At 31.0% G+C, this 19,392-nt stretch overlaps 5 protein-coding genes across 8 annotated transcripts; all 5 read left to right on the top strand.

The window, feature by feature from the left end:
- Positions 1-3,525: 3,525 nt before the first annotated feature.
- Positions 3,526-4,152, top strand: LOC132798876 (angiopoietin-related protein 4-like). Its single transcript, XM_060810879.1, has 2 exons — positions 3,526-3,616; positions 3,676-4,152. Exons 1-2 carry the CDS (start codon positions 3,583-3,585, stop codon positions 4,134-4,136), a joined length of 495 nt encoding a protein of 164 aa, XP_060666862.1. The 5' UTR covers positions 3,526-3,582; the 3' UTR covers positions 4,137-4,152.
- A 670-nt stretch (positions 4,153-4,822) lies between these two features.
- On the top strand, positions 4,823-6,749 carry LOC132791611 (uncharacterized). The gene is made up of 6 exons (XM_060800616.1): positions 4,823-5,355; positions 5,413-5,544; positions 5,607-5,669; positions 5,726-5,797; positions 5,857-6,440; positions 6,497-6,749. The coding sequence occupies exons 1-5, from the start codon at positions 4,866-4,868 to the stop codon at positions 6,042-6,044; spliced, it is 945 nt and encodes a 314-aa protein (XP_060656599.1). The 5' UTR covers positions 4,823-4,865; the 3' UTR covers positions 6,045-6,440; positions 6,497-6,749.
- A 2,066-nt stretch (positions 6,750-8,815) lies between these two features.
- Positions 8,816-10,716, top strand: LOC132795268 (angiopoietin-related protein 3-like). Its single transcript, XM_060805899.1, has 6 exons — positions 8,816-9,343; positions 9,401-9,532; positions 9,594-9,656; positions 9,713-9,784; positions 9,841-10,468; positions 10,526-10,716. The coding sequence occupies exons 1-6, from the start codon at positions 8,854-8,856 to the stop codon at positions 10,620-10,622; spliced, it is 1,482 nt and encodes a 493-aa protein (XP_060661882.1). The 5' UTR covers positions 8,816-8,853; the 3' UTR covers positions 10,623-10,716.
- A 2,145-nt stretch (positions 10,717-12,861) lies between these two features.
- LOC132798215 (angiopoietin-related protein 2-like) lies at positions 12,862-14,044 on the top strand. 3 transcript variants are annotated; one of them, XR_009633914.1, is made up of 4 exons: positions 12,862-12,956; positions 13,017-13,087; positions 13,149-13,773; positions 13,830-14,044. XR_009633914.1 is itself a non-coding variant. In XM_060809993.1 (3 exons), exons 2-3 carry the CDS (start codon positions 13,385-13,387, stop codon positions 13,915-13,917), a joined length of 477 nt encoding a protein of 158 aa, XP_060665976.1. In that variant the 5' UTR covers positions 13,018-13,087; positions 13,149-13,384; the 3' UTR covers positions 13,918-14,043. The 3 variants fall into 3 exon arrangements, 2 of the variants coding, with proteins under 2 accessions (XP_060665976.1, XP_060665975.1); XM_060809993.1 differs by lacking the exon at positions 12,862-12,956 and having other exon boundaries at positions 13,018-13,087; positions 13,830-14,043; XM_060809992.1 differs by lacking the exons at positions 12,862-12,956; positions 13,017-13,087 and having other exon boundaries at positions 13,105-13,773; positions 13,830-14,043.
- Positions 14,045-15,007: 963 nt separating this feature from the next.
- LOC132796038 (angiopoietin-related protein 3-like) lies at positions 15,008-16,607 on the top strand. 2 transcript variants are annotated; one of them, XM_060807057.1, is made up of 5 exons: positions 15,008-15,391; positions 15,451-15,510; positions 15,565-15,630; positions 15,686-16,310; positions 16,373-16,607. In XM_060807057.1, the coding sequence occupies exons 1-5, from the start codon at positions 15,079-15,081 to the stop codon at positions 16,458-16,460; spliced, it is 1,152 nt and encodes a 383-aa protein (XP_060663040.1). In that variant the 5' UTR covers positions 15,008-15,078; the 3' UTR covers positions 16,461-16,607. The 2 variants fall into 2 exon arrangements, with proteins under 2 accessions (XP_060663040.1, XP_060663050.1); XM_060807067.1 differs by having other exon boundaries at positions 15,009-15,391; positions 15,454-15,510.
- The last annotated feature ends 2,785 nt before the right edge of the window (positions 16,608-19,392 follow it).

Below are 19,392 nucleotides of genomic sequence, written 5' to 3'. Positions count from 1 at the left end.
TTTTGAAGATTAGATAGAGAAACTTCCTGTTTTTTTTCAGGAAACACAATTTTTTTTTAAATAGAGTACGCACTCGTGTAATGCTGATTGTTTTAAGTTGATTACTTCGCTACTGATAGCGTTAGGTTAGACTTAAATTTATGCTTTTAAATTTGGTTTCAACGTGGCTACAAACTCTTCATCAAATTTAGTAGTAATTCGTCTCAAGTGGCAAACGGTTGTGAATCTTGAATTCCCTCCAGAAATTCCAATATGTGGAAGTTCCTCAAATTATTCGCTGTTGTCCTTGTAATTGTGCAAATATGGACAGTCAGCACACAACCAACTGATGGAGATTTTATTACAACTACTAATTTAACAAAAGAAGAAAATAAGAAGTTTCTGGATGAAACAGAAGTGAAAGAAACTTCTCTATCAATTATATTAAGTGAAATACAAAAAATTCAGCTGAATACCGCTAACATCGAATTGAAATTAAAGGAACTGACTGATGTAAATGAGCTTATAAAATCTAAAGAGCAAGTTGCCGATTACAAAGATCAAATATCAAAGTTGCATTCAACTCTAACATCGAACGAACATACCATCAATGCACAAAATAAAAAAATATTAAAGTTGGAGTCGGCAAACGATGAGTGTAAACTTAAATAAGCTGCTTAATTTGGTAAAATTTAATAATTTTAATTATTCCAGATAATGTAAAATATAATACGCTGAAGTATGAATTTGAGAAGCAAAATAGCGAAACAGAATGGCTGAAAAACGAACAAAGTAAATTCCGTAAAATCTTACATATAGAAATCTGTCGATAACACTTTTTATTTTTTAATAATCTTTCTAGAGAAAAACCAAGAGAAAGTAGAGAAAACATGGCTTCTAGAAAAAGAATTAAGTATGGAACATTAATTTATTAATGATGGGTTGTACATTCCATATTAATTTTAATTTTAGAACGCTGTGAACATGATTCTTATCAGGACAAAAGTGAATTTGAAAGCTTTAAAGAAAAAGCACAGAGCACATTACAAACTGAGGTTAAATACTGCAATTCGTGGAAAGAGTTATTTAAGAATAAACTCAGTTCTAAGGATGAAGAGTTAAACGATTGCTTTACAAAGAATCAACAAATATCCGGATCATCAATTCCATCCAGAAGTCTTCCCACCTCATGTTTAAACCTGACTTCTGGTATTCAAGAGATTCAACTTCCAAATGGAAATCCATATTATGTGCTATGCGATTCGGATGGTTGGATGATTATTCAGCGACGAATCGATGGAAGTCAAGACTTTAATAAGACCTGGCAGGAATATGTGGATGGAATTGGAGACATTCATGGGGAGTTTTTTATGGGATTGGAAAATTTGCACCTAATTACCAATGCAACACGTCAACAGTTAAATATTTCGATTAAAACTGATTATTCCAGAACAAGAGTTGCGGAATATGATGACTTTAAGATTGGAAATTCAGAATCTCTATATGAATTGGAATCAATCGGAAATTTCACGGGAGATGAGTATATTATAAATGCCTTACAACATCATATAAAAATGCCATTTTCAACATATGATAGAAAGTCTCCTGATTTGGAAACTGAAATGGGAGGCTGGTGGTACTCGGATGTAGACGATTATTGGTTAGTGAAGGTCAACAGTAAATGAAAATAAATAATTTTATCTGATATTCTTACAGCTATCTAAATGCGCCCCACACTGATGCTGGTTACAGTGAGGTCTACTGGAGATATGTTGTAGTGAATGCCGTAACAATGGCAATTCGGCCCTACCTTACCGAACATTAAAGAGCCTCTACTTATTATCCTATTCAATTTAAAATCAGAAGATTTTCGTATTTTTGCATTGATTATTCTATTATATCTAAAATATATTGTTGTGTACAAGTAAAAAATATTTGAAGTTAGAATTAAAACATTATATATTGAATGTAAAAAAAAAAGAATTACATCTAATATTATTAGTCTTATGACTTTGTGCCAGAGTAGCTAAAGACATCCATCTGCCTTTATGCCACGTAGATCTCACCATCGATAAGGGCCAAATTTACCACGCTCTTTCAGTACTTGTTAAAAAAAAACTATGAGAAACGAGGTTAATTTTACGACAGTTAAATACTCGTATAGCTACAATATTTAGGATTACATGAAAAGCATTGAAAATACGTAAAAGATCATTTTGGGTCATTAGGTTAATTGCCATGGTGGTCAAAGTGATCGATAAGGCGATCTATTAATTTGCCAAAATATACTTTTTGGTTATGCTTTGAATATTTTTGGTATATTTTCAGAAGAGGGCCTAAATTGCTTTGGTATAATCTGGTATAATTGATACTTTATGGTACATTTCAAATGAAACAGTATATCTATATATGGTATATTTTAGTATGTTTTCAATATGATAATTTGTTATATTTAACAAATAATACTACACTGTACTGTGCTCTGTTTTGCTTTTATTTACAATGGGTTGCGGTTATCTCACAGTTGAGCATACTTGACTGTAACTTTCTTACTTGTTTTCTATTATATGCAAAGATATTTAAACACATGAATTCAAATTTGGGTAAATGATAATAATTCCATTTATTTCCCGTGCCATTTGCGAGTTCACATGAAATGTAGTGCCTAATATCTCCAAAATTAACACAAGAATGCCGAATTTTTGCGACCTAATATATAGATTAATATGTGGTTAATATTTTGTTGAGAACTACATTTTTGTTGTTTTCAAGATTAGCTAGCGGAACTTCCTGTTTCTTTTAGCAAAAAACCAAATTATTTAAAATAGTGTACGCACTCGCGTAATGCTGATTGTTTTAAGTTGATTACTTCGCCACTGATAGCGTTAGGTTAGACTTAAATTTATGCTATTAAATTTAGTTTCAACTATTCATCAAATTTAGAAGTAATTCGTCGCAAGTGGTAAACGGTTGTGTATCTTGAATTCCCTCTGAAAATTCCAATATGCGAAAGTATCTCAGATTATTCGCTTTTGTCCTTGTAATTGTGCAAATATGGACAGTCAACACACAGCCTACTGATGGCAACAACAAGTTACTTAACAAAATTGAAAACAATGAAAATTCCTTATCAGTTGTATTAAGTGAAATGCAAAAAATCCAGTTGAATACCGCTAACATTGAATTGAAATTAAAGCAAAGTGATGAGACTATCGCTAAGCAAAATGCTGAGTTGGAAAATAAATTAAGACTCTTGAATACTGAAATAGATCAACTTTTAAAGAATAAAGAACAAGTTGCCGATTATAAAGATCAAGTTACGAAGTTGCAATCAACCATCAATATAAAAAATGAAGAAATATCAAAGTTGAAGTCGGAAAAGGAAGAGGGTAAATTTAAATGAGTTAAAAATAGATATTGTAAGTGCAATTTAATAGCATAATTAATTACAGATTATCTAGAAATTACTATGTTGAAGTCTGCAGCTGAGAAGCAAAATAGCGAAATAGAAATGCTGAAAAATGAACAAAGTAAGTTCCGAAAAAACATTAACAAAACAATTTTTATTTTTGTATAACACTTCTAGAGGAAAACCAAGATCAAATGGTGAGAACATCGTTCATGGAAATGGAATTAGGTATGGAACATTGCATTTTTTATTATGACCTATACATTTCATATTCAGTTTGATTTTAGAGCGCTGTAAATATGACACTATGGATAGCCAACATAAACTTGCCGACTTGGAAAAAACACTAAGCACACTACAAACCGAGTTTAAATACTGCAATTCGTGGAAAGAGTTATTTAAGAATAAACTCAGTTCTAAGGATGATGAGTTAAGCGATTGCTTTACAAAGCATCAACAAATATCCGGATCATCAATTCCATCCAGAAGTCTTCCCACCTCATGTTTAAACCTGACTTCTGGTATTCAAGAGATTCAACTTCCAAATGGAAATCCATATTATGTGCTATGCGGTTCGGATGGTTGGATGATTATTCAGCGACGAATCGATGGAAGTGGTGACTTCAATAAGAATTTGCAGATATATATGGATGGAATTGGAGACATTAATGGGGAGTTTTTCATGGGATTGGAAAATCTGCATCTAATTACCAATGCAACGCGTCACAAGTTGAAAGTAAAACGATAGAAAAAAAAGAAGAAGAACAAGAAGAAAAAGAAGTAATTTTGGAGTATGATGACTTTAGGATTGGAAATTCAGAGTCTCTATATGAATTGGAATCAATTGGAAATTTCACGGGAGATATTGATTTAAATGCCTTAGAAAATCATGTAAAAATGCCTTTTTCAATAGTCGATACAAATTCTAATAATTGGCCAACCATGAACGCAGGCTGGTGGTATTCAGAAAATTATAATCAATGGTTAGTGAAGATTAACTGTATATGAATATGAATAATTTAATCTGATAATCTTACAGTGACCTAAATGCGCCCTATGATGTTATATACTGGAGATGGCTTAAAATACAACGAGTAACAATGGAAATTCGCCCTTACACTGATGGATATTAATTTTATTCAAACTGGTTATCAAGCACGCTCAAATATAGCTTTCTCACTTGTTTTAATATGTTCTTTCGATAACGACAGAGGTTCGACATGAACGAATATTGAAGGGCATAAATGTATGAACTTATATTAAAAAGCATTTTCGACTTTAAGTCTGATCGCTGCAGCGCCCTGATAGCATTGGAATTTCTGGCATATAGTACATGCACAAGCTTCTATATGATATAAATAAGCGTCTATATGATTAAACTGTGCTTTGATTTTGAGCTGCATTATGCAAATGCATATTAGTAATAATTTACAATAAGCAGCCGACGGATGTGTTTTTTAGAATCAATTAAAGAAGTATGCAAAAATTTCTGAAGTTGTTGACGTTTTTTTTAATCGTTGCGCCAAGATGGACAGGGAGCGTACAATTAAATGAAGATATTGAGAAAAAAATTGAAGAAAATGAGAAAAAAATAAGACAATTGGAAGCTCAAAATCTCGAGAACGAAAAATATCTTAACTTTGAGGAAGCAATAAATTCTACAAGAGATTATATTTCATCTTTGGAAAATCAATTAAATCAGTGTCGAGAGCAGAGCAAAAATCACACAGATATTCTCCAGTTGAAAATCAATGATAACGAAATCAAATTAAAGATTAAAGATGAGATTATTGCCAAGAAAAACGCTGAAATACAAGATAATGTACTACGCATGTCTATTCAAGAAACTGAAATCAATAAAAATAATCAACAACTAGAAGATTACAGGAATCTAATAGACAACTTGAAATCTATTATAAAACCTTGTGAAAATGTAATATCATTGCTGGAGTCGGGAAACAATAAGAGTAAGTTTTCGTTAAATAAAAATTAATTGCAATAATTAATTTTAATCCACAAATTAGTTAATCAGCAAAATACAAAACTAGACGCAACGTGCATTAATTCTGTGAACGAACTACAGCAGGAAAATACAAAGTTAAATTCACAGCTTCAGAACATTACAACGGATATAACATATCTAGAAAGTCAACTCAGTAAGATCATTAAAAAGATTTTATAAAAAAACAATCAGGAAATAATATCACATTTCTTTCAGCTGGTTGCGAATTAAATTATACAAATTTAGCCAAATATCAGAGAGATCAACAAATATTATTAGGTAAGAAAAATTATATCAAAAGATTATATAACATATATTATATATTTTTATTCTAGTTCAATGTCAAAAGAATAACGAAGATATTCAAAAAACGATTGGGGATAGAAAATTAATCCAAAATGAGCTAAGTATGTCAATTGAATAAATAATTATGTAGAATTTAACATATAATTTTTTTTATACACAGACGATTGTAAAAACTACAGTTCAGACATTGAAAATCAGCTAAGAGTCACTCAACTGAATTTGACAGATTTACAAGCGGAATTGGCGAAGAAGATTCAAGAGAAGCCCGTAACAATTCTACCAAAGTCTTGTTTAAATTTGAGTCCTGGTATTCAAGAAATTCAACTTCCAAATAAAAAAAAGTTGTAATGTTCTTTGTGATGGAGAACAAGATTTTGACAAAAACTGGCAGGAATACGTGGATGGATTTGGATACTTGGATGGGGACTTTTGGTTTGGATTGGAAAAACTGCATCTCGTTACGAGTTCAATGCGACACCAATTACAAATATCCGTAAATTCCATTTATGGCTCACATTATGAGAATTTTCTATACAATCACTTTAGGATTGGTAATTCATACTCCCATTACAAATTGGAATCAGTAGGAAAGTTTACATCTGAGCAAACCACATATGATCTATTAAAAAGGAATGTAAATAAGAAATTTGCAACCTACGATGGAATTAGCCCATATTCATATAGCTATAATTGCGCTGCGAATGGAATGGGTGGCTGGTGGTATACTTATTCCTGTGGAGACAGGTGAGTTAAATGAAAATGAAAATTAATTAAAATGATTTGACTTGACTATCTTACAGCAACTTAAACTCGCAATACTATGGTGAAAAGATATGGTGTTACGGAAAAGTAATTTCCACAACTATGAAAATTCGCACATACTCTAATGGGTATTGAAACTTTCAATTTATTATCTTACAAGTTCATATTCAATATTTATGTAGTGTTTTACAAAAAAAAATAAAAACATTTTCCTCGAATAATATTTTAGAGTGAACTAATTGTTTATATCTGCTAAGGAGACAGCTTTCCCTTTTTCTTTTTTTTTTCTTTCAATAGTACTTAGCACTTTGACTTAATTTTTATAATTAATTAAAATACTTTTAAAATAAATTGAACGATTTATATAAGTATAATTGTTATAAAGCAAAATAAAGCTTAAAAATACATTTGGTTAAATGATTTTGATAATGGACTACCTTATACTAAGTATGTTAATATCGAGAACGAACAGCAGTAAGTAAGTAATGTTAAGTAAGTAAGGAATGTTAATGCAATGTACGCTTCAGTTTTCATGACATTGTTTTGAGTTTTTTTTACATTATAGGAATATAAAAAAGATTCTTCTTCTATAGAATTTCGTTATGCGCAGATGATTGCAAAAATTACAGTTCAGACATCGAAAATCAGCTAAGAGTCACTCAACTGAATTTGACAGATTTACAAGAAAAGCTGACAAACTTAAATTCTTTTAAAGAAAAGTCCGTAGAAAGTCTTCCAGACTCCTGTATAGGTTGGACAGCTGGTACTCTAAAGATACAACTTCTAAGTAAAGAAAGTATTAATGTTCTTTGTGATGATGATGGTTGGATGATCATTCAGCGTCGAATTAATGGAAAACAAGATTTTGATAAAAATTGGCAGGAATACGTGAATGGATTTGGAGACATAAATGGGGACTTTTGGATTGGATTGGAAAAACTGCATCTGTTGAGAAATTCAGATCGACACAAGCTAAACATTTTAATGACAATTGGTGGATATACAAGTTTTGTTGAATATGAAAACTTTCGTGTAGGCAATTCAGATTCTCTATACGAATTGGAGTCATTAGGAACATTTATAAAGCGAAGCACCATGTATCCATTTAACATAAATTCGTTAAATATAAATGTAAATAAGAAATTCTCAACATATGATAAAAATAATATTCCAAATAATTATGCAAATTGCGCTGAAAATGGCATGGGTGGCTGGTGGTATACGGTTAACTGTGGTAGCAGGTGAGTTTCAATAAAATTAAAATTAATTTCAAAAAAAGTAATTTGCTTATTTTACAGCAACTTAAACGCGCCATACAATGGTCAACTGTCTTGGTCCTATGCTGGAGCAATCTCCGTAACTATGAGGATTCGCCCGTTTCCTACATATTGAACTCTTTTATTATTTAAAGTTTACATTAAAGGCTGATATCAGATTGCGTACAAGAAGCAAAGCTCAACGTGAAACGACGAGCAAGACGGTAAGAAGACGGAGTGAAAGCCTTAAGAGAAACGAGATGAAGCGAGAAAGCGGTTTGCGACTTGATCTTTTTCTCTCTCTCTCTCTCTCTCTCTTTGCCTTAGCTCTCGCTTCGCTCTCACTCTGAACTCTTTCCAGTAATTCTATTCAAACATTCATCGCTTCTTGCTTGCACTCAGCCTAATATCAATTTAATGTCATACAAAAACATGTATTTTTTTTTTGCTAATATATTGTTTTATCTGCTAAGACAGATAGCTAATTCATTTTGTTATTTTGAATATAATTCTTTGTCATAAATTTGGATGATACTTTTAAATTAAATTTAATATGGAGGAGGATATGAATGCCTTACAACATCATTTACAAATGCCATTTTTAACATATGAAAGAAATTCTTTTATTAGGTACACAAATAGGGGACTCATTCTAATGAATATAATTCGTAATTAGTAAAGCTTAACTGTAAATAAATATGAATAATTTAATATGATAACCTGATATTTGTAGAATATGGTTTTATTCAATATGGGTACCTGAACATAGCTTTCTTACTTGTTCTTGTCCGCTTCCATTTTGAAAATGTTTGGGTTTTATTCAAACTGGTCATCGAGCACGCTCGTATATAGCTTTCTTACTTGTTTTAATATGTTCTTCTGATAACGATAGAGGTTCGACATGAACGAATATAGAAGGCAAATATGTATGTATGTACTTATTATAAAGAACATTTTCGACTACGACGCTGATCGCTGATAGCATTGGAATTCCCGGCATATACATAAACTTATATATTATATATAACCGAATACATATATGATTAAACTATTCTTTGACTGTGAGCTACAAATGCAAATTAGTACCAATTTACAGTAAGCAGCCGACGGTTGTGTTTTTTAGAATCAATTAAAGAAATATGCAGAAATTTCTGAATTTGTTGACGTTTTTTTTAATCGTTGCGCCAAGATGGACAGGGAGCGTACAATTAAATGAAGATATTCAGAAAAAAATTGAAGAGAATGAGAAAAAAATAGGACAATTGGAAGCTGAAATACACGAGAACGAAAAAAGTCTAAACTTTGATAAAGCAATAAATTCTACAAGAGATTATATTTCATCTTTGGAGAATCAGTTAAATCAGTGTCGAGAGCAGAGCAAAAATCACTCAGATATTCTCCAGATGAAAATCAATGATAACGAAAACAAATTAAAGATTAAAGATGAGATTATAGCTAAGCTAGAAACTACGATAAATGACAATGTATCACGCTTGTCTAGTCAAGGAAATGAAATCAATAAAAATAATCAACAACTAGAGGATTACAGAGATCTAATAGAAAGCTTGAAATCAATTATAAAACCTTGTGAAAATGTAACATCATTGCTGGAGTCGGGAAACAATAAGAGTAAGTTTTTGTTAAATGCAAATTAATTGCAATAATTAATTTTAATCCACAAATTAGTTAATCAGCAAAATTCAAAGCTAGACGCAACGTGCTTGAATTCTGTGAACGAACTACAACAGGAAAATACAAAGTTAAATTCACAGCTTCAGAACAATACAATGGAAATAACATATCTCGAAAATCAACTCAGTAAGTTCATTAATAAGATTTTATATACAAAAATCAGGAAATAATATTACATTTCTTTCAGCTGTTTGCGAATTAAATTACACAAATTTAGCCGAATATCAGAGAGATCAACAAATATTATTAGGTAAGAAAAATTATATCAAAAAATTATATAACATATATTATATATTTTTATTCTAGTCCAATGTCAAAAGAATAACGAAGATATTCAAAAAACGATTGGGGATAGAAAATTAATCCAAAATGAGCTAAGTATGTCAATTGAATAAATAATAAAGTTATATTCCATAGAATTTTGTTATGCGCAGATGATTGCAAAAATTACCGCTCTGACATCGAAAATCAGCTAAGAGTCACTCAACTGAATTCGACAGATTTACAAGAAGAGCTGACAAACTTAAATTCTTTTAAAGAAAAGTCCGTAGAAAGTCTTCCAGACTCCTGTATAGGTTGGACAGCTGGTACTCTAAAGATACAACTTCCAAATAAAGAAAGTAGTAATGTTCTTTGTGATGATGATGGTTGGATGATCATTCAGCGTCGGATTAATGGAGAACAAGATTTTAATAAAAATTGGCAGGAATACGTGAATGGATTTGGAGACATAAATGGGGAGTTTTGGATTGGATTGGAAAAACTGCATCTGCTCACAAGCTCAGAACGCTACCAGCTAAACATTTTAATGACAATTGATGGATATACAAGTTTTGTTGAATATGAAGACTTTCGCGTAGGCAATTCAGAGTCTCTTTACGAATTGGAGTCACTAGGAAAATTTATAAAGGGAAGCAAATATCCATTTACGATAAATTCGTTAACAGCGAAAGCAAATAAGAAATTTTCAACATATGATAAAAAAAATAATTCAAATACTTATGAAAATTGCGCTAAAAATGGCATGGGTGGCTGGTGGTATTCTAATTACTGTAGCAACAGGTGAGTTTCAATAAAATTAAAATAAATTTCAAAAAAAATAACTTGCTTATTTTACAGCAACTTAAACGCCCCATACAATCGCGAAATGGTTTGGTATTTTAATACAGTAACTTCCGCAACTATGAAAATTCGCCCATACTTTAATGGGTATTGAAAGTATCTCTTCTGTTTAATACGTATTAAATGTATTACAACAATTTTAATTTTCTTTTGCTAATATTGTAGAGCACAATTTTTGCTTTATATGCTTATATATTAATTCAAATCGTTTTTGTGTTTTTAAATAGTGTACTTTATTTATATGTTTGACGAGATTAATAAAAATGATTTTAATTGAAATGTATGTCTGTAATGTATTATTGACTTAAACAAAACGTTCTCAATCTGTTCAAGATTTATATAGATATTTGGTAAAATGATATCGATTGATAATGGACTGTCGTATATCATACTAAGTTCATTAATATGGAGTGCGAACTGTAGCTGTTACATAACTTAGGGTGTTTGCCCAAAGTTACTAACTTATTGCAGAGTAATGTTAGTGCAATTTGCGCTTCTGCTGCCAATACATTGCTTTGATCTCTTCTTGCTATTCTATATTTCTAAAAGTATATTCGTTTGAACTTACATGCCACTATATATAACAGATTTTTATACCAGCTACCCACAAGGTAAAAGGGTATTATAACTTCGTGCCGGAAGGAAATATTATATACATATGTAACAGGCAGAAGGAGGCACCCAACTCTACAAAGTATATTATTCTTGATCAGTGTCTACAGACGATATGACCATATCCGTGTATCCATCTGTCTATCTGTCTGACCATCTGTGTGTATGAACACATAGATCTCAGAGACTATTAAAGATAGATATATATTTTTTTTTTCGATAGCACTTATAATTTTCGCACGCAGATCAAGTTTGTTTTCAAATTCAATCTACTACAATCTAATATATTTTGCACTCTATTTTAAATGTAGTACTATATGAATACACTAAGTACAAATTTCGGTATATTTTCGGCATTCTATGGTATATTATTTTGGTATATTTTAAAATTAATATCTCAATATTTTGCTTTGATTCAAAATGGGGAGCGGGTATCTCTCAGTCGAGTACACTCGACTGTAGTTATCTTACTTGTTTATCCTATGTGCATTTTAGTACATAGAAGTATCTGAGGTTTCCAAACAAGTACAACAATAAAAATGTGGTTTTTATGGTATAGATATAATAGAAAAATTTAAAATTAAGAACTTTTGTTAATACCAAGTTTAGCTGCAGAAAATTGCTGTTTATTGATTAATTAATTTGATTATTTCACCATAGCTAACATTCAGTTGTCAATTCAAAATAAACATTTTCCATTTATTTCAGCTTCAAGGTAGGTGAAAGCTATTCACAAAATTTAGTTGTTATTGCGCTTAAGTGGCAAGCAGATTTAGCTTTTTGTATTCACAATGAATTTCCTAAAGTGTTACAGTTTCTTCAATGCTCTTCTTATAATTGTGTTAATATGGAAAGTGAGCTCTCAAACAACTGATGGCGATTTCATAACCACAACTAATTCACCAAACGAGGAAAATGAAACTTCAGTGATGGAAATGATTTATTTATTTAATCTTCTCGAAGATAAGACTTAGTTGTCTAAGCTATTCCATGATGAAGAAATTGAAGAGTATTTCTACACATATATAAATTCTTTGGAAGATGATATAATAAAACTTCAAACACAGATTGAAAATCAATCAGATAACATACTTACGATTATGAACGATAATATAAACAAATTAAAGCAAAAAGATGATACAATTGCCAACTTGAATTCACAAATAGATATCAAAATAATCGAGGCAACCAGAGCCAGTGAACGTTACGAAGAAATTATAAAAAAACAAAGATATTGAATTGCAATTATTGCAATCAATTTTAAGTTCTTTTCAAAAGGCGATCGATAAGAATAATGCTGCAGCTCCAAATTTTGATTCGATTCTCCAACAGTGTAAGTTTTAATTGATGATCAAATTAACTGCTTTTTCATAATAAAAATTTCAGTTATTCAGCAAGGTTCTCAACAACACACAACTTGCATTACTTCTGTAAGCGAACAACAGCAGGAAAATACAAAGTTAAAGTTACAACTTCAACAGAGTTCAAATGAAATAAAAGAATTTCAAAATAAACTCAGTAAGTTTATTAATATTTTGTATGAATTAACTTCTAATGAACAAATTTCTGGCAGATGCGTGTCAAGTGAATAACACAAATTTCGAAAAACGCAGTGACGAGAAGATCAAAAAAATGTCAGAGCGATCAAAACAGTTTTGGTAAGAATTTTACATTCCATTGACATTCTCAATACAGTTGTTATCCTTTAAAGTATCGTGTCGAATGGCTTTGATATCCGAGAAGGACAAGTCGTATGATAAGAATTCGGAAATGAAGAAATTGATTAATGAATCTGAGAAAATTCATGAAAAGTTGGGTATGTATCGACATTACTTTGTTCCTTATAAAAACTCATAAGTTATATTTTCTTTACTAGTTTCTTGTCAGAAGCATTATGGAGAAAAAGAATAGAGGCACAGCAAAAAACATCATTCGAAAAGAATTTAAGTATGTACATAAATAATATTGAATAATTATCAAAGTTAATCAAATACTTTTCAAAATGCAGATGATTGTGAAAAGAAACGTGCAGACATAGAAAATAACCTCCGAAGAAAGACAGTGAAGTTGAGTAAGGCACAACTTGAGCTGGATAATTGCACTTCTATTAAAGATGAATTACTTACTCAACTCAATATTAACAATAATCCTCCAAGCTCTTGTTTAAACCTGTCTGCAGGCATTCATGAGATACAACTTACAAATGATAAACATTTTAATCTGCTTTGTGATAGAGATGGTTGGATGATCATTCAGAAACGATTTGATGGTAGTCAAGATTTTAATAATAACTGGAACGAATACGTAAATGGATTTGGCCACTTGCGTGAAGAGTTTTTCATTGGATTGGAAAAACTTCATCTTATTACGAGTTCAACTCGTTACCAGTTATTAATTTCGATAAAACATCCGTGGGGCTCATTTAGCGCACAATACGACAATTTTAGGATTGGAAATTCGACATCATTCTACAATTTAGTGTCGATTGGAAGATATAATGGCAACTTGAATGTGTTTCAATGGAATGTAAATCAACCATTTTCCACATACGATCAAAATCACTATTTAAATGCTCAGAATTGTGCGGAAGTTTTTAAGGGCGGCTGGTGGTATCAGCCAAGCTGTAGCGATGAGTAATTTTTACTAAAGACAAAAAAAATTATAAACTTATAATAATTTAATTTTACAGTAATCTAAATGGTTCCCTTTATGGAGCGAATAGCACACCTTCCGGTACCACACTCATGAAGATTCGTCCATACACTGATCTATATTAAAAGGTTCTACATATGTGCTATAATTATAATTATAAGTCAATACGATATTGATTTATTATTCATTTGATGCTTTCTTAAGAATTGGATATTGATACCATACTTTTCATAATCAATTTTATTAAATACAAAAATATAATATATATTTTTGAATTACGTTTGGCAGACACGATTGTTGCAGTCATGTCTAGTATATTTTTCACTCTATGGTATACTTTTAAAATGTGTTTTTGTTAACGTATCGTATATTTGAAAAATAACATACAAATAAAAGTTTTTTTTCCTAAATTTTAGATTGTTTTTCTTTTTGCTCTGAGTGTATATTGAATGAAAGTAAAAAATTCAATCATATTCAATGAAATAAAATGGCGCAATAGGCTTGATTGAAAACAAGGAGAGAGAGAGACAGAGAGAGAGAGGGAGGGAGTGAGAGTGTTAGAAAGTGATTAGCGAAAGTGCGTCAAGAATACGAAATAATATACCAAATATATATACCGATAAAATACTCAAAAACAAATCAAATGCTATATTCAGAAGGTAATACTATACAAATATTTAAAATATAGCCAGGAGGAGAATCAAATCAATGAAAGTCCGAGATCAACAGCTGTTTTATGACCAAACAAATTATTTATTGAAAACTTGTAAGATTATTAACTGACATAGAACCAAATTTGCTGGAATTTAAAAAAAAACTGGTAAAATGTTTAAAAGCAACTTTATCTCCGTTCAAAAATAAGAAGTACTGGCTATATCAACGTTGTTGATGCTGATCAAGAGTATATATTCTTTATAAGCTTGGAGATGTCTTCTTAGTCCGCGAGTGCGAGAGAATTATATACGTATTATTGAATAAGAATTTGACTTCAGCTCGACTGTGAACTGATAACAAAATTTAGTACGCGTTTGTCACAAGTGATGACTCTTGCTTTCTGTGTGTATGCTGCTCTATATATGTATAACTTACTTATATTCCAAACAAATGTTTTTGAGCAAATACAAAATTGCTGATAACCTACACATTTTTGTATTTTGACACGCTTATATATAATACATACATAAACTTCGGCTTGGCTCAACTGCCAGTAGATGTTATACAGTATCTTTTGACGCAAAGAAGTAAACGGATGTGTTTTATAACATCAACAATTGCGGCAAATAAACATGCAAAAATATCTCAAAATATTAACTGTTTTTTTAATCGTTGCGCCAAGTTGGACTGTGAGCATACAACTAAATGAAGACATTCAGAAAAAAATTGAAGAAAATGAGGAAAAAATTAGACAATTGGAAGCTCAAAATCAAGAGAACGAAAAATACCTAAACTTTGAGGAAGCAATTACTTCTACAAAAGATCGCATTTCAGCTTTGGAGAAGCGATTAAACCAATGTCGAAATCAGAGCAAAAGAAGACAGTGTAAGGCCGATGATGCTAACGAATTAAACAAAGTAGCTGAGAATAGCTTAAAAATCTTAGGTAAGTGTTGACTTTACTTATTTCAAGATCACTGACAATACAAAGATTTTTTTTTCAAGTAGCGTGTCAAAAGGATTTGGAAGCCCAAAGGAATGAGTCTACTAATCAAAATATGTTGAGTAAGTATTAGCTTTATTAATTTGAAAATCTCATAAGTTTTTTTACTTTTCTAGACTACAAGAATAACGAAGTAATCAAGGAGTTGCAATTGAAGATGGAACTAAACCAAAGAAAATTAAGTATGTAACATTAAATAAGAAATCGTGATAAATTTAAGAATCTTTTCAACTTTAGATTATTGGCGAAAACGCTGTATAAGAGTTAGCAAACAGCTAAAGAATGTGGAGCAGAATCTAATATCTAAGGAAGATGAATTAAACAAATGTATTTCAAAGAATCAGAGGATATATGTACCTCGAACTCAGAACAACTTCAAAAGTCCCCCAAGCTCGTGTTTAAACCTTACTAAAGGTGTTAAACAGATACAACTTACAAATGGAATATCATTTGAAGCGGTTTGCGATGGCGATGGTTGGATGATAATTCAGCAACGATTTGATGGAAGTGAAAACTTTGTTAGATACTGGTCAGATTACGTGAATGGATTTGGAAACTTGGGAGGAGAATTTTGGATTGGATTGGAAAAATTGCATTTGGTTACGAATTTAGCTCGCCATCTATTGTTAATTTCGATAATAAATTCAAGGGAGTCATTTGTGGCAGAATACGATGACTTTAGAGTTGGAAACTCCGCAACATTCTACAATTTGGAATCAATAGGAAAATACACTGGCAACTTGAATGTCTTAGGACGGAATGTAAATCGTCAATTTGTAACTTTCGATCAAAATCGTAATTTAAATGGTTTTGCGAATTGTCTTGAAGGCGGCTGGTGGTTTCTACCCAATTGTGAAGATTAGTAAGTATTAAACAGCATTAAAAACTTGAATAGCTTTTTAATTGCACTTAATTATCTTATAGCAATCTAAATGCTCTCTACAATCAAGGAGTACTCTGGTCTAACCGCAATACAATCATGAAGATTCGCCCAAATGGAATTGGACATTGAGAGGCTCAGGCTTAAAATCTTTAACTCCAATATGATATAAATTGAGAGACGAGTTGATGTTTTCTGTAAGGTGATCTTTTCATTTTGCCAAGATGATCAATTGCATTTGTATCATCAAGAAATTTAAATATATAATCGTGAATTGAAATTGGGAAATTGATTTAATTATTGTGCATATTCGCATAAAGTTTATCCCATAGAGTAGAAGGGTATTTTAACTTTGCGCCGGCAGAAAAAGGCATACATATATATTCTTAATCAGCGTCAAAAGCAGATACGATATAGCCATGTCCGTCTGTCCTTTCATCTGTATGAACACCTACATAGATCTCAAAGATAATAAAAGATAGAGATAAAGAGAAGACAATAATAACTATAGTATTAATGATACTACCTGACAATTTGGTTGTGATTGGATACAAATTGTAAAAGTTATTTAAGAAAGTCTCTTTACGCCAACTACAATCGGGTCTTACCTGCTTTGGCTGACAATCTGGTGTACTGTGAGTTCTTTGGTATAATTCTAATGTGGAACTGTATACCATCGGTATATTTAGTATACTTGCGGTACATTATTCGGTATATTTTAAGAATAATCCCGCACTGTTTGGCTTGTATTCTAAATAAGTACGGGGTATCTCAGAGTTAAGCGAATTCAAATATAGCTTTATCACTTGTTTTAATATGTTCTTCCGATAACGACAGAGGTTCGACATGAACGAACATAAAAGGCATATATGTATGTACATATGTATGTACTTATTATAAAGAACATTTTCGACTACGACGCTGATCGCTGATAGCAATGGAATTTCTGGCATATACATAAGCTTATATATATATCCATCTACATATGTATATGATTAAACTATTCTTTGACTGTGAGCTGCAGATGAGAATTAGTTATAATTTAAAGTTAGCAGCCGACGGATGTGTTTCTTAAATCAATCAAAGAAATATGCAAAAATATCTGAACCTGTTGACGGTTTTTTTAATCGTTGTGCCAAGATGCACAATCAGCATAGATTTAAATGAAAAAATTCAAAAGATCATTGAAACCAATGAGGAAATAATAAAACAATTGGTTCTTCAAAATCAAGAGAAAGAAAAATATTCAAACATTGAGGGACCAATAAATTCTACAAGAGATTACATTTCATCTTTGGAGAATCAATTAAATCAGAGCAAAAATCACACAGATATTCTCCAGATGAAAATCAATGAATACGAAATCAAAATTAAAATTAAAGATGAGATTATTGCTAAGAAAAACGCTGAGATACATGAGATGGAATCACTCTTGAAGATTCAAAAAAATGAAATCAATAAAAATAATCAGCAACTATAAGATTACAGAGATCTAATAGAGAGCTTGAAATCAATTATAAAACCTTGTGAAAATGTAACATCATTGCTGGAGTCGGGAAACAATAAGAATAAGTTTTTGTTAAATACAAATTAATTGCAATAATTCATTTTAATCCGCAAATTAGTTAATCAGCAAAATTCAAAGCAAAACTCAACGTGCTTGAATTCTGTGAACGAACTACAACAGGAAAATACAAAGTTAAATTCACAGCTTCAGAACAATACAATGGAAATAACATATCTAGAAAATCAACTCAGTATGTTCAGTAATACAACTTAGATAAAAGAATTAGCAAATAACGCCACATTTCTTTCAGATGGTTGCAAATTAAATAACATAAATTTTGCCAAATATAATCATGATCAACAAAGATTATTACGTAAGAAAAATTATACGACCATTCATAACATTTATTCAATTATTTGTTTCCAGACCAATGTCAAAAGAGTAAAGAAGATATGCAAAAAGATATTGAGGATAGAGAAATAATCCAAAATGCGTTAAGTATGACCATTAAATAAATACTTATTTTAAATTGTATATTACTTTTTTTGTAATGCAGGTAACTGTAAAAATTACAGTTCAGACATAGAAAATCAGCTAAGAGTCACTCAACTGAATTTGACAGATTTACAAAAGGAGTTGACGAAGAAGATTCAAGAGAAGTCCGTAACAATTCTACCAAAGTCTTGTTTAAATTTGAGTCCTGGTATTCAAGAGATACAACTTCCAAATAATAAAAGTTTTAATGTTCTTTATGATGATGATGGTTGGATGATCATTCAGCGTCGAATTAATGGAGAACAAGATTTTGATAAAAATTGGCAAGAATACGTGGATGGATTTGGAGACTTCAATGGGGACTTTTGGTTTGGATTGTTCAGATCGTCACCAGCTAAATATTTCACTGACAAGTTATGGGCTTACAAGTTTTGTGGAATATGACGACTTTCGTGTAGGTAATTCAGAGTCTCTTTACGAATTGGAGTCATTAGGAACATTTATAATGGGAAGCAAGATATATCCATTTAACAAAAATTCGTTAAAGTAAATAAGAAATTTTCAACATATGATAAAAATAATATTCCAAATGCTTATGAAAATTGCGCTGAAAATGGCATGGGTGGCTGGTGGTATTGGTCTTGTATTGACATGTGAGTTGTTTATAAATAATAATTAATTTCAATAACATGGCGATTATTACAGCAACCTTTTAATTAAAATGTATATCTTTAATGTATTATTGACTTAAACAAAATTTCTCAATTCTTTCAAGATTGTTTAAGATTTATCTATAGATATTTGATAGATAATGGACTGTCGCATATCATACTAAGTATGTTAATATCGACAGCAAACTATAGCTGTTATATTACTCAGGGTATTTGCTTAAAGTTACAACAGCTTATAAATTATTAAAGAAATACTTTTGTATGGGGAAAGACGTCTCCTAACTAAGGTTCTTAGTTGCTTTGGCTGACAATCTGGTATATTTTACACTCTATGGTATATTTTGAATGTTCTGTATCTATATTCCTAAAATAAATGTTGGTATATTTTTGT

The sequence above is a fragment of the Drosophila nasuta genome, chromosome 2L (genome assembly GCF_023558535.2).
Source record: "Drosophila nasuta strain 15112-1781.00 chromosome 2L, ASM2355853v1, whole genome shotgun sequence".
Classification (NCBI taxonomy): Eukaryota; Metazoa; Arthropoda; class Insecta; order Diptera; family Drosophilidae; genus Drosophila; species Drosophila nasuta.
The sequence above is the reverse complement of the archived record's forward strand: the minus strand, read 5'-3'. Positions and strand labels throughout refer to the sequence as shown.

Coding starts and splice junctions, on each gene's coding strand:
- LOC132798876 (XM_060810879.1), top strand. CDS start 3,583: ATGGTGAGAACATCGTTCATGGAAATGGAATTAG. Junction 3,617..3,675: donor GTTCATGGAAATGGAATTAG/GTATGGAACATT, acceptor GTTTGATTTTAG/AGCGCTGTAAATATGACACT.
- LOC132791611 (XM_060800616.1), top strand. CDS start 4,866: ATGCAAAAATTTCTGAAGTTGTTGACGTTTTTTTTAATCGTTGCGCCA. Junction 5,356..5,412: donor GGAGTCGGGAAACAATAAGA/GTAAGTTTTCGT, acceptor TCCACAAATTAG/TTAATCAGCAAAATACAAAA. Junction 5,798..5,856: donor ATTAATCCAAAATGAGCTAA/GTATGTCAATTG, acceptor TTTTATACACAG/ACGATTGTAAAAACTACAGT.
- LOC132795268 (XM_060805899.1), top strand. CDS start 8,854: ATGCAGAAATTTCTGAATTTGTTGACGTTTTTTTTAATCGTTGCGCCA. Junction 9,344..9,400: donor GGAGTCGGGAAACAATAAGA/GTAAGTTTTTGT, acceptor TCCACAAATTAG/TTAATCAGCAAAATTCAAAG. Junction 9,785..9,840: donor ATTAATCCAAAATGAGCTAA/GTATGTCAATTG, acceptor TGTTATGCGCAG/ATGATTGCAAAAATTACCGC.
- LOC132798215 (XM_060809993.1), top strand. CDS start 13,385: ATGATCATTCAGAAACGATTTGATGGTAGTCAAGATTTTAATAATAAC. Junction 13,774..13,829: donor CAGCCAAGCTGTAGCGATGA/GTAATTTTTACT, acceptor TTAATTTTACAG/TAATCTAAATGGTTCCCTTT.
- LOC132796038 (XM_060807057.1), top strand. CDS start 15,079: ATGCAAAAATATCTCAAAATATTAACTGTTTTTTTAATCGTTGCGCCA. Junction 15,631..15,685: donor ACTAAACCAAAGAAAATTAA/GTATGTAACATT, acceptor TTTCAACTTTAG/ATTATTGGCGAAAACGCTGT. Junction 16,311..16,372: donor CTACCCAATTGTGAAGATTA/GTAAGTATTAAA, acceptor ATTATCTTATAG/CAATCTAAATGCTCTCTACA.